Here is a 15586-nt window from a genome sequence, read left to right as displayed (position 1 = left end):
TGACAAATCCACCACATTGGGATGGCACCTTAGTGCCAGGTTAACAAAAATAAAATTATGTCTACACACCTGAGTTTGTGGATCTGTATTCACATGTACCTACAATGCAAGCATCTCAAGAAGATTGGATCAGTAATTCAGAATGGTAATCAACTTACTCCCAATTTTACATTGATTTTTTACATTGATATTTATCTATTTACATCTATATTTACATCGATATTTTTATGGTATCCCAGATTATGGAGATTTATTGTTCACATGTGTGTCCTTAATTTACGGAGCCATACCTTCTATCTCTTAGGAGTAAACTAACAAGTAATTTTGTCCTGGTGGCCCTTGGAGAACCAGCCTGTAGTTCACTGGGAAAGGACACAATGTCTTTTCCATGAGTCACAGGAGAGCAGAGAAGTGAGCAAGTGCCATTTTAATAGCTATTAAGTTAAAACTATTGGTAGCAAGTGAGACAGCACAACTTTAACAGAGAGAGAGAAAGAGAGAGAGAGAGAGAGAGAGAGAGAGAGAGAGAGATTTGACCACTTCAGGGCTAAACTTGCATTGGGTAGTGCTAGATCCAGTACTGTCATGAGAACTCTGTTTTGTTCTTCTCATCTCCTGGTTTTCCTTCTTGTGCATTGACAATACTCTCAGGCAGCTGCCTGCCCCAGGCTTGTATCCCATCCTCTCTCAACCTAAGGGAAAAGGGAAGTCTTAGCAACAGCTCCTCTCCAGTGCTGGTTCAGTTTGGGTCTCACATCTGCCCTTGGAGCAATCCTATGGCCGAGCTGAAAGCTCTAATCAGCTGGGTTAAATGCCCATCTCCCCCAGGAGGGGTGGAGTCAGCCTGTCCAGAACTGCGTGTTCAGTTACTGGAAGATGGGGGAATGGGTGCTAGAGGGCAGGTGAAAACACCAGGTGTCTTCTACAGGTAGACTCTTCACTTCCCCAGACACTGGTGCACCCGGGAGCAGGGAGAGCTCATTAATGTGGGGGAGACACTAATATCTTGTTCTTGGAAAATTCTGAGTGTGTTTACAGACTGAGTTAACCCTCAGGAGAGCGGGTTCCCCCACATGGCACATCCCAGGCAGACTGGGGGCCCTCATGGACACACTGCTGGTTTCTGCTTAGCTCACGATGCACATTCTTGGCAACCTGGTGCAGCCCTAATGGGGGCTTAACCTTTTCACTGTGTTAATTGATTTCAAGTTTGTTCTCCAAAACGTGTCAAAAATCCACAGAAAATGATTACAGTATTTATATATTTAAGTAAATACATTAAAGTGCTACATTTTATTTAAATAAATGATTAAAATATAAAAATTTCCTATTGTTATTCATTCTTGAAAAAACAGAAAAATATAGAAAAAATGTTCATCTGCTTTCCTAAACTTCCTTTCTGGAACACTGAGCTTGTGGGGTAAAGTCGAACACTGCAGTCAGCGGCAGGAAATATTGTTAGAATATAGACGAAAGTCATAGCAAAAATGGTAAGATGGGTTCTTGACCTTTCTAAGCCTTTGTTTACTCATTTGTGATATGGATATAAAAGAAGTATTTCTCTCCCTCAAAGGGTTACCTAGTGAAACAATCTGTTTACATCATAGAAGGCATTCGATTAACATTGGTCATTGTTATTTGAACAATAGGAAAATGTTTTCTATAATCAAACGATCCCATATGATTCTCATAGTAACCCTGAGAGATAGGTAAGAGACATATTATTGTCTCATTTTAGGGATGAAGACACTGAGGCTCAGAGAATTTTATTGATTTGGTCATGTCCCTAGATCTTGTCAGTGGCAGAGCCAGGTTTCAAAGCCAAGTCACTGGCCCTTCAATGCTACTTCCCTGCTCCCCAAATCACAATGCTGACAAGGAAATGCAGGGATACCTACAGACAGCCTTTCAGAACGACGCAGGCTCTTCAAGTCAGTCATTACTAATTTAGACCAGCACTGTCCAATAGAATGACAATGCAAACCACAGATGTAATGTTAAAATTTCTAGTAGCTGCATAGAAAAGTAAAAAATAAATCCTGAAATCAATTTTAATAATATATTTTATTTAACCCAATATATCCAAAATATTATTTTAACATGTAAATCAACATACAAAACTATTAATGAAGTATTTTGTAGTAAGTCTTCCCAATTCAGTGTGTGCTTTGTTTACACTTACAGCACATCTCAGTTCAGATCAGCCAATTTTCTGCTGCTCAGTCATCACATGTAATCAACTGGTGGTTCTTGTTTAGGACAGTACAGGACTGGAGGCAGATTAGGCATACATTTAGGGCGCCTGCAAAGCAGGAGCATGAAAACAGGGGCTGAGGGAAGAGATATTGCTTCGACGATTTTAACCAGAACCTTGAAAATTAGTCTAGGAAGAAGAGATTTAAAATACGCATACATATTTTGTGGTTTAGTATTGCTTTTATTTTGAATTATAGTAGGGTGGGGATGGTGAGACACCAAATCTTGTGCTTGATTAGGAGACAACTGAAGATCCTAATGAGGTCCTGGAGACAATGCCAATTGCAGAATAAATGACCCAAGATGTGGTAACAGAACCCACTCTAGCTAGTTTCATCAGAAAAGGAATTTATTGGGCCGCCTGGTGGCTCAGGCGGTTGAAGCTCCATGCTCCTAACTTCTGAAGGCTGCCAGTTCAATTCCCACATGGGCCAGGGGGCTCTCAACCACAAGAATGCTGGTTCAACTCCTGGAGTCCCACAAGGGATGGTGGGCAGCGCCCTCTGCAACCCAGATTGAACAGATTGAACAGGAACCTTGAGCTGAGCTGCCGCTGAGCTCCCAGATGGTTCAGTTGGTTGGAGCGCAGCCTCTCAACCACAAGGTTGACGGTTCGACTCCCGCAAGGGATGGTGGGCTGCACCCCCTGACCTGGAGCTGAGTTGTGCCCTCCACAACTAATACTGAAAGGACAACAACTTGAAGCTCAACCGGCACCCTCCACAACTAAGATTGAAGGGACAACAACTTGACTTGGAAAAAAGTCCTGGAAGTACACACTGTTCCCCAATACTGTCCGGTCCCTCTCCCCAATAAAATAAAATTAAAAAGTATATAAGTTATCATTAAAAAAAGAAAGGAATTTATTGAAGGATGTTACGTGGCTCATAGAATCTCCAGGAGAGCTGAAGAGGTCAGCCTGAAACGATGCTCAAGTTGCAGTTCCAGGCTTCTCCAGTAGGGGCTCTGTCGCTGCCATCTCCTGTCAGGGCTCTCAGCTCCTACCATCCCAGCTGAGCACAAGACCCTGACCACCAAAGCCGGGAGTCGGGAGTCTGTGGGTATACCCCAGTCGCTGAACCTGGGTCACATGCTTGCACCCAGCAGCAAAGAAGTCTGGGAAAGCAATTTTCTGGCTCCCTTGTGAGGAGGTGAGACTCATAAGGGGAAATTGCCCCCCAAAAAGGTGTGGAAAAGGTATTGGCTTTCCTCAAGCATGCCCCTATCCACTACACCAACTGATTGGGTTTTCTCATTTAAAAATTATTGTGAAATATGTAACATAGACAAGCGTGAATATAATATGTACATATGGTACAATAATTATTCTTTGTAATTCAGAATTAACTGTGCAATAGTCCCACAGGGGATACTTTCCAAGACCCCCAGTGGATGCCTGAAACTGAGGATAGTATTGAATTCTGTATATACTGTTTTTTCTTATACACACACATACATTTTCACTTAAAGGAAGAACTTTACCATTTCTCTTTGGCATATCCGAATTGTCAACATCACTACTCTTGCACTTTGAGGCCACTATTAAGTAAAATAAAGGTTACCTGAACACAAGCACTGTGATACCCAGACAGTCGATCTGATAACCCAGATGGCTGCTACATGATTACCTGGGGGAGAGTGTCTACAGCACGGAGACGCTGGACAAAGGGATGATTCAGGTCCCGGGCAGGATGGAGCAGGAAGGTGCAGGAGGAACATTAAATCATAGGCAGTTTGTGTCTTTATCCTTTTAACATGAATAAATGAATTTTCTGGAAAGATTAAAAAAATTGAAATGCAGAATGTATGTCATGCACATTCTTAATTGACAGCTACCATGTTTCCCTGAGAATAAGTCCTAGCCAGACAACCAGCTCTAATGCATCTTTTGGAGCAAAAATTAATATAAGACCCAGTATTATAGTATATTATGTTAGATAAGACCCGTTCTTATATTATAGTACAATAAGACCGGATCTTATATTAATTTTTGCTCCAAAGGTTGCATTGGAGCTGATTGTCCAGCTAGGTCATATTTTCAGGGGAAACACGGTAGTTACTAGAGAAAGGTGACTCCAAAAATGATAAGAAGGTAGTTCTGGACGATAAAGTACTTGTGTCATTTGTTTACATTAAAAAGAAAGATTTCATCACATTACTCAGATTGGTGCTCCACTTATGAATTGTTTATTTCTGGAATTTTCCTTTAATATTTTTGGACTGACCAAAGGTAACTGAAACCGTGCAAAGTGAAACCTTGGATAAGGAGTGACTACTTCCTTTGAAACCTCCATTTGTCTCTCCCTAATTTTACACTTGTTCTTCTCCCAAAGTGATCACCACTCTCCTTTTGTATCAATCACTTTGTTTTGCCTAGTTTTTTTAAATTATTTTTTAATTGAGATACAATTGACATATAATATTGTATTACTTTAGGTGTATAACATAACAAGTTTATATATGTATAAGTTATGAAATGATTACCACAAATTTTATTAACATCCATCACCACATGTAGTTACATTTTTCTTTTTGGTGAGAGACATTTTAGGATTTCCTCTCTTAGCAATTTTAAATTTTTTTTAAATTAAACCTTTTATTTTGAGACCATGTACATTCACATACAGTTGTGTTCTCTTCATCTGGTTTTCCACAGTGATAAATTTTACAGAATTAGAGTACTGTTTCACCAGCAAGATATTGACATTGAGACAATCCACAGAGCTTATTCAGATCTACCCAGTTTTACTTGAACTCATTTGTGTGCATGCGTGTGTGTGTGTGTGTGTGTGTGTGTATTTAGTTCTACAATTGTATCATGTGCAGGTTCATGTATCAACTACCACAAGTATTGAACAGTTCCATTACCACAAGGATTCTTCATGTTTCCTTTTTATAATTCTTAATTCCTGACAGCCAGTAATCTTTTCTCCATTTTTATGATTTTGTCATTTCAATAATGTTATTTAAATGGAATCATACAATACACAACCTTTGGGATTACTTTTGTTTATTCGGCATAACCATCTAGACATTCTTCCAAGTCGTTGCGTGTTGCCTAATAATTTTAATATATGGGTTTATATTCCTAAATAAGATATTGTTTACTATGATCTGTTTTTAAAAATAATTTGAATCTTATAGAGCAATTCTTCTGTACCCTCATATTTTTCATTCAATAATATGTTTTTGAGATTACCTTTGTTAATGTCTGTGTCTGTGAGCCATTCATTTTCACTGTATGGATTTATTACCATATATTAATCCAATCAGTTATTGATGGACATTAGGATGGACATTTTTCAGGATTTAATTTTTTTTAGTATGATGAATGATACTACAATGAATATTCTGATTCGTGACTCTTGGTGCAAAAGTGCAAGAATTTTTTTTTTGGAAGGGGAACAGGACTTTATTGGGGAACAGTGTGTACTTCCAGGACTTTTTTTTTTTCCAAGTCAAGTTGTTGTCCTTTCAATCTTAGTTGTGGAGGGTGCCATTTTAGCTTCAAGTTGTCTTTTCAGTCTTGTGGACGGCACAGCTCAGCTCCAGGTCCAGTTGCCATTTTCTAGTTGCAGGGACATAGCCCACTCTCCCTTGTGGGAGTCGAACCGGCAACCTTGTGGTTGAGAGGACGCATTCCAACCAACTGAGCCAACTGAGCCATTTGGGAGCTCAGCGGCAGCTCAGCTTAAGGTGCCGTGTTCAATCTTAGTTGTAGGGAGTGCTGCCCACCATCCCTTGCGGGAGTCAAAGAATTGAACTGGCAACCTTGTAGTTGAGAGCCCACTGGCCCATGTGGGAATCGAACCGGCAGCCTTCGGAGTTAGGAGCATGGAGCTCTAACCTCCTGGGCCACCGGGCCGGCCCGCAAGAAATTTTTTAGATTACAAATTTGGAGTGGAATTTCTAGCTCATTTAATAATGTGTATGTCCAATTTTACTAAATAAAATCAAATTCCTTTCCAAAATGTTTGACTCAATCTACAAGCCCACTAGCAATATGTGAACAATTTCATTGCTCCATATTTTCATCAACCCTTAGAATTGTCGAATTTAAAAAATGTGCCAGTCTGGTAAATATGAAATAGTATTTCATTGTCATTTTAATTAGCATTTTCCTCTTTACTAATGAGATTGAACATCTTTTTATATGTTGATGAGCCATTCATGCTTTCTCTTATGGGAAATGTCTGTTCATATCTGTTGCCATTTTTCTATTGAGTTTGTCTCTTTCTTATTCATTCATAAGAGTTCTTAATATAGTCTGGATTTTGATCATTTGTAAAATGAATGTATTGCAAAAGGTCCTCTCAGTTTGTTGTTTAGCTTATCATTCTCCTGATTGTGTCTTATTGTGTCTTTAAGAACAGTCATTCTTAAGTTTTCTGCAGTCAGACTCACCAAAATTTTTTATGGTTTGTTTTTTGTGTTTAAAACCATTTTTCTCTATCCTATGGTCATAAAGATATTCTTCTGTATTATCTGTCTATCTACCTCTCTATCTATCTATGCACACATTTAAATGTTTAATCCACCAGAAATTGATATGTGTATGCATTATTCAATTTCATTTTTTCCCTAGATGGATAACCAAGCCTTTCAATTTCACTTACTGAGTAGCACATCTTTCCTCATTGCTCTGCAGTGTCCTCTTATAAATCAAATGTCCACACGTGTGTGGTCAGTTTCTGGGCTCACTGTTCTGTACTGGTGGTCTAGCTGTGCATTAATGGCACACTATTTTAATTAGTATTGATATCTGATAGAGTCTCCACATCTTTTTCTTTGTCAGGAATGTTTGGTTATTCTTTCATATACACTTTAGAACAAGTTTGTCAGGTCCCACAAAAATACTTATTTTCAAGTATTTTTAAGAGTTGTATTGGACATACATGTATTAAATGAGCTAGAAATTCCACTCCAAAGTTTGTAATCTAGAAAAAGTCTTGCACCGAGTCACAGGCAAGAATATTCATAGTAGCATCATTCATCACACTAAAAAGACATTAAAACCTGAACACATCCAAATGTTCATCAAGAAGTGATTGGATTAATATATGGTAATAAATCCGTATAGTGACTATGAATGGCTCACAGACGCACATATTAACAAAGGTAATCTCAATACAACTCATCTACAGATAAATTTGGGGATTGTTTTACTTTTTTTTTTTTTTTAACTTTTATTTATTTTAAGTGTATTTTTCCAGAACCCATCAGTTTCAAGTCAAGTAGTTGTTTCAATCTAGTTGTGGAGGGCACAATTCACAGTGGCCCATGCGAGGATTGAACGGGCAACCTTGTTGTTAAGAGCACCGCACGCTAACCAACTGAGCTAACTGGCCACCTTGACTTCTTTTTTATTCAGAGTCTTTTATTCGATTAATATAGTAATTTTTTCCTTTGATTAGTGTCTTATTGAATGTCTTCCAATGAAAAGTTTTCTACTCTAATCCACAAAAAGCTTACGCAATATTTTTAAAAATTTATTTCAAGGCACTTTCTATTTTGGCTGCAATTGTAGGTCAATTTTTTTTATTAGACTTTAAACTTTTCTTACTATTACACATGTAGAAATGCAACGATACATAACTCCCACTCACACACACAGATTTCCTATGCAACAAACTTGCTAAACTCTCTTACTAATTCTAATAATTTGTCTGTAGATTCTGTTGGGTTTTCCACATAGAAAATCATGCTGACTACTAATACTGAGCATTTTGTGTTTTCCTTTATAATCCTTATACGTTTATTTCTTCTTTTTCATTTTATCATACCTGCAAAGAAGCCAGTCTAATGGAGTGGTGAGGGGAGGCATCTTTGTCTTGTTCTGGGGTGTTGTCTCCACAGGTAAATTCAGCTTGTGGAAATTTATTTAGTTGTGTACTTACGTTTTGTGCATTTATTCCCCCAACACTACATTATATTTCAATAAAAAGTTTAAAAAAACTTTTTAGGAATATTACCAACATCCTAACCTCTCCTTACAACTGTATGCTCTAAGGATGCCACTGAGCATGTTTCTATCTATTTTTCAATCTGACTATACATTACTGGAGAACACAAGTTTTAAATGAGAACACTGATAGCTGCTTTCGTGCATGTAAAGAGCTGCCAGGGAGGGGGGCTCAGGCATAGTCTCAGCAGTCCCTGAGGGCAGAATGGGGAGGGGAGATGGAAATGCAGGGGAACAGATTTCTATAAAGGAGGAGTTAAAGCTTTCTAACATCATTGTTGCCTAACCAGAGAATAGACTGCTTTTTGAAAAAGTGAGCTCCCCAGCACTGGAGTATTCAAGCAGGACTGGATACACATTTACTAAGGATACTATGCAGGGCCACTCCATCCCCCCAATAGTGGATGGGGTGTGGACCGTATCATGTCTTCTGTCTCTTCCAGCTTCAAACTTTGAGATTTTTAAAGAATTGAGCTCATCTCTTATCCTACTTTTAGGGGTTGCTCTATGAACTCCTTTCATACTATTTAGAAAACTGACTTTACAATAGAGAAAAGTCAACAAAGGCAAAACTGGTTCTTTGAAAATGTTAATAATATTGATAAACCCCTCTCAAGTCTGATCAAGAAAAAGAGAGAAATATAAAACATTAGAATTTCTTTCACCCAAAGAAACATCCAACAAATATAGTAGATGTGTGTCCAACAATCGTTGAATAGAAGTGTAGTTATCCGTGTTATTTTTCATCCTCAATCCCCTAAACGTTGCACTTTTTTTTAGGTTTCTAGACTTATATCCCATCATTCTGTAATCTTTTCAAATAATGGACAAAGTGATCCAGGCACTCATTGCTTTGAAATCCAGTAAAAGAAAAAAAGCTCTGTTAATGCTGTTAATGGTGTTGACTGCCTCTTTTGTAAAATAAAGAATTTTGAACAAAGTGAAGTTTTAAAAGATTTTTGAGATGAGCGATGATTCTGATTTATAGTTTTGCTTTATTTTTACTTTCATTCAACCAAGCTCCTTTCTAGCAAACCTCCAGTTTGTTGGCAGATAAAAATACAGTCGCAGAAGTCTCCTCGAAGCTGAGCCATCAACCTCAGACTAGAAGGAAGTCTCGTTTCCTTATACTGCTGTACAAATGTCTTCCTTCTCCACCCGCCTCACAAGTCGCCCACGCCCGAACCCGCCCGGGCTACCAAGATCAAAGTCTTTTTTTATTCTCAGTTGGTTGAGAAAATCTGGAGTCCAGACAGGAATGAGCCCAGAAAGGGCGACCCCTTGAGGGCAGACCCGGAGGCAATCCCACCACTATTCCCTCGGGAGTCCTTGGAGCGCTGCGCCCCCTCTCCGGGCGCAGGGAGCAGGCCAGTCTGGCCGAGAAATCCGTTACTAGGCTGCTGTGTCCCCAAGGGCCATTCCAGGGCGGAAGAGGACGGGGAAAACCGCTGTGTTGATTCCCCAGGCCTGTGGGCTGGGCGCGCAGCGACTCAGGTTACAGACAGGTGAGTCTGGCGGATGGGCAGAGCTGCGGGAGCCAGGGACGCGCCCCCGCAGACCCGGGAGCTGGCGTAGATCTGAACACCCCCTGGAGGGGGGCGCCCCCCGCAGCGGTGGAGGTAGTGCGGTGCGTTGCTGGGCGCACCGGAGCCGGGGCCTTGGAAGGGCTGCGCGCCCCCCAACGCGGGCACAGCTGTTCTTACCAACTCTCCTTAGTTTTCTCCCCCCCCCCCCAGGTATAAAGGTAGATAGCAAAAACCTAAACTCAAAATAAATACAAAGCTCTCCAGGCACCTCCCCTCTCGGGGCAGTTAGGGGATGCAGTACGTCTTCACTTGACTGGCTTTCGGGAAAGGTATTTCCCAGCCTCAGAATTTGGGGAACGGGCGGTTACGAGAGGCAATAATGGGAGTGGGGGAGGATAAGAAATACGTTTCGAAGCTGCGTTTGCATAACATGCACTTGGCTTTTGTTTCCATTGTGTGTTAATTTGGGGTGAAGGTGCTCTTGGGGTGCAAGGCCTTGGGGTGGAAGCTGCTTTAGCGAATAAAGCCGACTTGCTTTCTCTTAAAATGTATTGTACAAAGTAAGAATGCGTTCTAAATATGCTGAATTTTTAAATTTAATTTTACTGTGTTTATTTGGAGGGACTGTTGTGGATGATAGGAGTTTAAACCCCCGAGTTCCGCCTCTACCAGGTTAGAGTCCTGGGAATCTATCCCCACAGCCTCCCTCTTCCGCCCATCAAGATTTCAACAAGCCCCGGGAACGATCCACAAGGTCACAAGGAACTGAGCCATTTTCTGGTTTGCTTGTCGGAGACAAATGGTGGTGGTGGTGGTGGGGGGTTAACTCTCTGGAGGCCTCAACTGATTGTCAGGAGGGATGCCCTGGGAAGCGGACCTGAGGTTTGCCTCAGAGTTCGCCACGAAGTGCCTATGATGGGGAATGGGGTTGGGGGTTCATTAAAAAACGTTCTTCCTTTTAAAAAGGAGAGGGGGACGAATCAGACGTTAAATTCTTTTGCAAACATTCATGCCTAAGGAAGGGCTGGAACAGGCAATCCCGGCCGCCGGAACCGGTCGGACAGGTAGCGAGCTTGTTGACACCGTTATGTTGCAGGGCGCATGCTCACTCCCAAGTTTCCTGGTGCCTTTTCTATTCCACCTTATGAAACTTTTTCCTCGGCGTGGTCTCACCCGCGATTTAAGGCATAGGTGTCGCGGAGCCGGGAGGCTTGGAGTCGTCGGGAGTGCGGGGGAGAGGCCAGGGCCACGCTGCGGCAGGGGTCGGAGGGAGAGGGCCGGCTAGGCGGGAGGGTGGGCTCTGGCCGCCAGAGCCGGGGACCCAGAGGAGCCGGGGACCCAACCATCGCCGCCGCCTCTAGCGGGGAGCAGCCGGGAAGAGGGGGCCGCAGTCCAGGGAGGGGGCCCTACCATGCCCAAAGTCTTTCTGGTAAAGAGGAGGAGCCCGGGGGTCTCGGTCCGCAGCTGGGATGAGCTCCCGGACGAGGAAAGAGCAGACACCTACATCCCAGGTGAGCGCGCCGCTGGGGCCGGGCCTGGGCTCGGGACTCCCAGGGTGGGGGCAGGGATGACCAGATCCCCTTAGCTTATCGGCTGGGGCTGGACTCCCCACCCCATGCCCCCTGTTCCAGAGGGATAGGAGGGGGGTAGGGGCGCGGGAGGACCGAGAGTGCGAGGCTGGGAAACCCAGAACATCGTGCTCCCCCTTCCCCCTAGTGAGCGCCTCTAATTGCCCGGCGGCGGGACCGTTGGCTGCAGTGCGGGCCGAGGTGGCCCAGGAAGAGGGGTTGAAAGCCAGTAGGGGCAACCCCCCGTCCCACGTCGTCGTGGGGTTGCACAAGGATCGGTCAACCCCTCTGGGGCTGGATGGGTGGAGGACAGACTCCTCCACCTCCAAACCAGGGAGAGGAAACTTGGCGCGCTGGGTCTCTCAGTTCTCGTGGGCGCAGGGACCGGGGCCGAGGAGCGGCCTCCAGAACCCGGAGTTCGCTCGGGAGGCCGAGCCGGGGACTTGCTCTTCCATCCCCTCAGCGTTGCCCACTTGGCGAGATGCCCAGGGGCGGGGCGGTGGCGGCGGCACCGCCCGCAGGTCAAACTGCCGCGGGCATCCAGGCCTGACGCCGCGTGTCTGTGTGCCCCTGCACGGCCCCTCCCCCCGCAGTGGGTCTGGGCCATCTGCTGCGCGATCCCCCCGAGGACTGCCGCAGCGACGGTGGCAGCAGCAGCGGCGGCGGCAGCAGCAGCAGCGCGGGGGATCCTGGAGGCGCCGAGAGCAATTCGTCCCCGCGCGCCCCCGAACGCGAAACCTCTGAGCCTGGAGACGCAGAGAGCCTCGGTGGACACCTGGCGGTGAAGCAGCGCCCGGTCGCCAGGTCGAAAATCAAGGTAGGGTTCCGACTCTGCCCCCGCCGCCACCTGCACCACGCCCTGGCGTCGGGCTCCCAGGGCCCGCGCCCCTCCCTGCCGCGCCCGCCCGCGCGCCCGCCCGGGCACCGTTGCACCCAGCGCGCCCGCCGCGTGGCTCCTGCACCTGCCCCTGGGCCGCCGCCAGGGCGCCTCCGCGCGTCCTCCCGCGGACCGGGGAGCTAGCCGCCTGCGCCACTGCGCCGCGGAGGCCGGCTTCCCCTGCGGGCACAGTACACCGGGCAGCCTCAGGAGCTGCCTAAAAGGCCCAGGCGCAGCTTCCTCCAGCAGCCGGTTCTGTGCGCTAGAGCCAAAGAAAAACCGGGCCGTCGAGGTTCCAGTGGTCGGGAAAGAGGGACCCAGGCTCCGGACTCCACTCTCTGGGGCGCAGTTTTTAGCGTATTTGAATTCCGAGTTTCACACCCTGCATTGCTTTTTGGAGACAGTGGCTGCAGCTTGGCACACAGTGGGCTTCTCACAATTTAACAGCTGTTCCCAATGCCAATCACCCGTTAGACACGAGGTCTGTACTGGGCACTTTAAATTTGTCCTGTCTCTCAAGTTTTCTTAAGTTAAAATGATGGATAAATGAGTTCAATTGCAAATTGCCTCAATGCCCCGCCCCCAGTGGGTTGGAGTGTTTGTTCCCCTCGGTCTTCGCGTTTCAGTTTCCCACCCCCACCCCAGTCTTCTAGAATTGTTGGCGACATCTTATCCGGACGCCCATCTGCTCTTCCATGATTGCCTGCTCAAAGGTATACGCTACCCCCAAGATTAAGGAATCCCATTCCATGGACTCACAGACAGCGGGAGCCAGGGAGTGGTGTTTTAGGAATCACATGAGCCTAGTGCCTAGCCAGATGGGCCATAATGTGACCCTTTGCCAGTTTCAGGCCCTCGGTGTAGGTGATAATTCTTGGTTGGTCTCGCAGTCCCATTGCCCAGGAGTGGGTGAGGAAGATAGGGTGGAGGAACCCTCGCGATTGCTCTGGATTGGGAAAGCTTCAGTTACTTTTCCTGGGAGAGACCATCTCTCCCCTATGCATAGTACTGGCTCCTGGGGCTTGGCTGGGGGCTGGGGGCGGGGCTGGGGAGTAGGATCTCTAGCGTTTGCAGTGGATTGGGACTGTCTCCGTTACTTTTCCTGGGAGAAACCACCCCTCCCGCATGCATATTCCCAGTTCCTGGCTCCTGGGGTTTGGCGGGAGGTGGGCTGGGGTGCATTTGGTTATGAATTGAGGCTAGAGGCCTGAGCTGGAATCCTTTGGAAAAACATCTTTAAAGGATGCTGCAGACTAGGGCTTGCTGCTTAGTGTTTTTCTGCTAAGGGTCAAAGTCAGCTAGCCTAAGGTTTTTCTGGGCCAGATGGGGTTAAGTGGGAGGGCTCAGTTTGCCTGAGGCTGGTAGCTCTGCCCTTCAGGAAATTCTACAATGTCCCACTTGCATATCTATCACCAGGCTGGAAGGACAATTGAAACGTTGTTTTGGGATGGATTATAGGCTGTTTGCCCCTCAATTGTCCAGATTACCCTCGAGACAAAGTGGCAGACAAAATATACCCAATCCCTTAACCAACGTTTTAGGAGATCTCTCTTTGCTGCCCCAGGCAAACAGCGCCTTTGGAGTCCTGACTTAAAGGAATGAATTCACCAATTTTATTTTCAGGATGGTTGCCTCTTTGCTGCCCCAGGGATGGGGGGTGGGGTATAGAGTTTGCTCCTCAACCTTTAACATAGTTTCTGGAGGCTTGTTTGTTTTTTGTTTATGGAGGACTCCAGTCTGGTTCTTTCTCCCTCTCAGCTTCCGCCCACAAATAAGGACACATCTTGGTTTTAAGATGCTCCAAGTCTCCAGAGTTATCAGTCGTGATATTGGTCATTTTCGAATGACTGGCCAAATTGTCCATCATTTAGCACATTGTGTAACTCTAGAGTTCTATGCAAAGCACGCTGAACTGTTTAAGAACTAGTTTCATAACCAGGTATAGAAAGCCATTCAAGTATGAGGCTCATACATGCTGCATTATTTTAATGACTTAGTTTCAATGACTTGAAGATACTTGGCAGTTGGCTCTTAAGACCAGAGGAAGGGCACAGGACCTGCAGAGAGGTAACATGCTGTCTAACAGTATGAAGTACCTGCTGTGGACCAGGCAGCCAGGAGTTAAAAATGCTCCCACCCTAGTGTTCCAGAATCTGACAGTAACGGTTAATTAAGCCTCCGGGTTCTAGCTTTGCACTTCTTAGTTGTGTGACCTTGGGCAAGTTGTTATCCTTCTGGACCTCAGTTTTCTTGTCTTTAAAATAGGGACAATGATGATACTTACAGAGTTGTGAGGATAAATGAGCTAAGAGAAGAACATGGCAGGTGCCCGATAACTCTAGCTGGAATTGTTTGGGTTGGGGGGGAGACTCAAATATTAATTGTTAATTCTACTACAGGAAAGGGAATGCTAAACTAGAGGCACAAGCAAAGATGTAATAAATTCTGAGCAGGGGAAGGTTTCTTGGTATGGATTTGAGGCCTATGGAGAAGGAGAGAAGCAGGCTTTTGGATGATGTGACCTCAACCGGAAACTTGAGTAAGGAAAGGACTCAGAGCTATGGTGGATGGAGGATGGAAAACTGCTGGGGTCAGGGAAAGTGAAGGCAAGGGGCCGGAAATACAGCTAGGACAAGGTGAGAGGGTAAAGGGGCCAAGCCAAGGAAAGGGGAAGCTCCTTTGAGGGTTAGGAAGGAGCTCTGGAAGATCTTTGAGAAGGAAAACCTCAGTTGGGTCCAACTTACTAGCTGTGGTTGGGGATATATGACTTGTTCTGAGCCTCAGTTCCCTGATGTGTAAAATGGAGAAATAATAGAATCAGCCTCTCAGAAGCGTTGCATAGATTGTAGATAAAATGAGATATAAGGGTGCAAAATGTTAAGTAATTTTGTGCCTATGTAAATTGCCCAATAGGAAGTTAGCTGACAATGACTTATAGCAAGTTTTGTTGATGTCCAATATTATGTTGCCTACAGTAGGGACAAGGGATTTTCCAACCTGATTGGATCCGGAGAGGAGTTCTACAGCAGGTGTCAGGAAAAGTGTTCTTTCTCAGTCTTGCTGTCTTTTGACTGTGTGCCTTAGGGCAGGTTAGGAAAGGATTCTGTAATTTACAAAATAGATGGGGGTTGGGAAATGATGTACCTTTGGGAAACAAACAAACCTCTGCCCAGTTCCAGGTTGCTTTAAGTCCTTTTTGTACTGGACACATTTGTAGGTCTGCAGCTGTGGGGTAGCGACCCCTTTCCTCCTGGAAATCCCCCCTCCTGTCATCACTGTCCTTCCCAGGCTTATCAGAAACAAAGTTAATCATCTGAAGTAAATCAGTTAGTTGACTGATACCATATACATTCCTGACTCAGAGTGGCTGGTGGGACCCAGGTGCAAGTACAGATTA

The 15586-nt window shown here is 45.0% G+C and overlaps 1 protein-coding gene across 2 annotated transcripts in view; it reads left to right on the top strand.

Moving 5' to 3' along the window:
• Positions 1-9574: 9574 nt before the first annotated feature.
• Positions 9575-15586, top strand: part of LOC308491279 (sorting nexin-5) — an 86210-nt gene continuing 80198 nt past the window's right edge. The window contains exons 1-3 of one of the 2 annotated variants that reach the window (XM_081034552.1): positions 9575-9723; positions 10366-11255; positions 11906-12129. In XM_081034552.1, coding sequence (XP_080890678.1) covers positions 11156-11255; positions 11906-12129 — 324 coding nt within the window. In that variant the 5' untranslated portion in view covers positions 9575-9723; positions 10366-11155. Of the gene's footprint in view, positions 9724-10365; positions 11256-11905; positions 12130-15586 lie in introns of those variants that run through there. The other variant, XM_081034547.1, reaches the window with a different exon arrangement.

This window comes from Rhinolophus hipposideros (genome assembly GCF_964194185.1).
Source record: "Rhinolophus hipposideros genome assembly, chromosome: 22".
Taxonomy (NCBI): Eukaryota; Metazoa; Chordata; class Mammalia; order Chiroptera; family Rhinolophidae; genus Rhinolophus; species Rhinolophus hipposideros.
The sequence above is the reverse complement of the archived record's forward strand: the minus strand, read 5'-3'. Positions and strand labels throughout refer to the sequence as shown.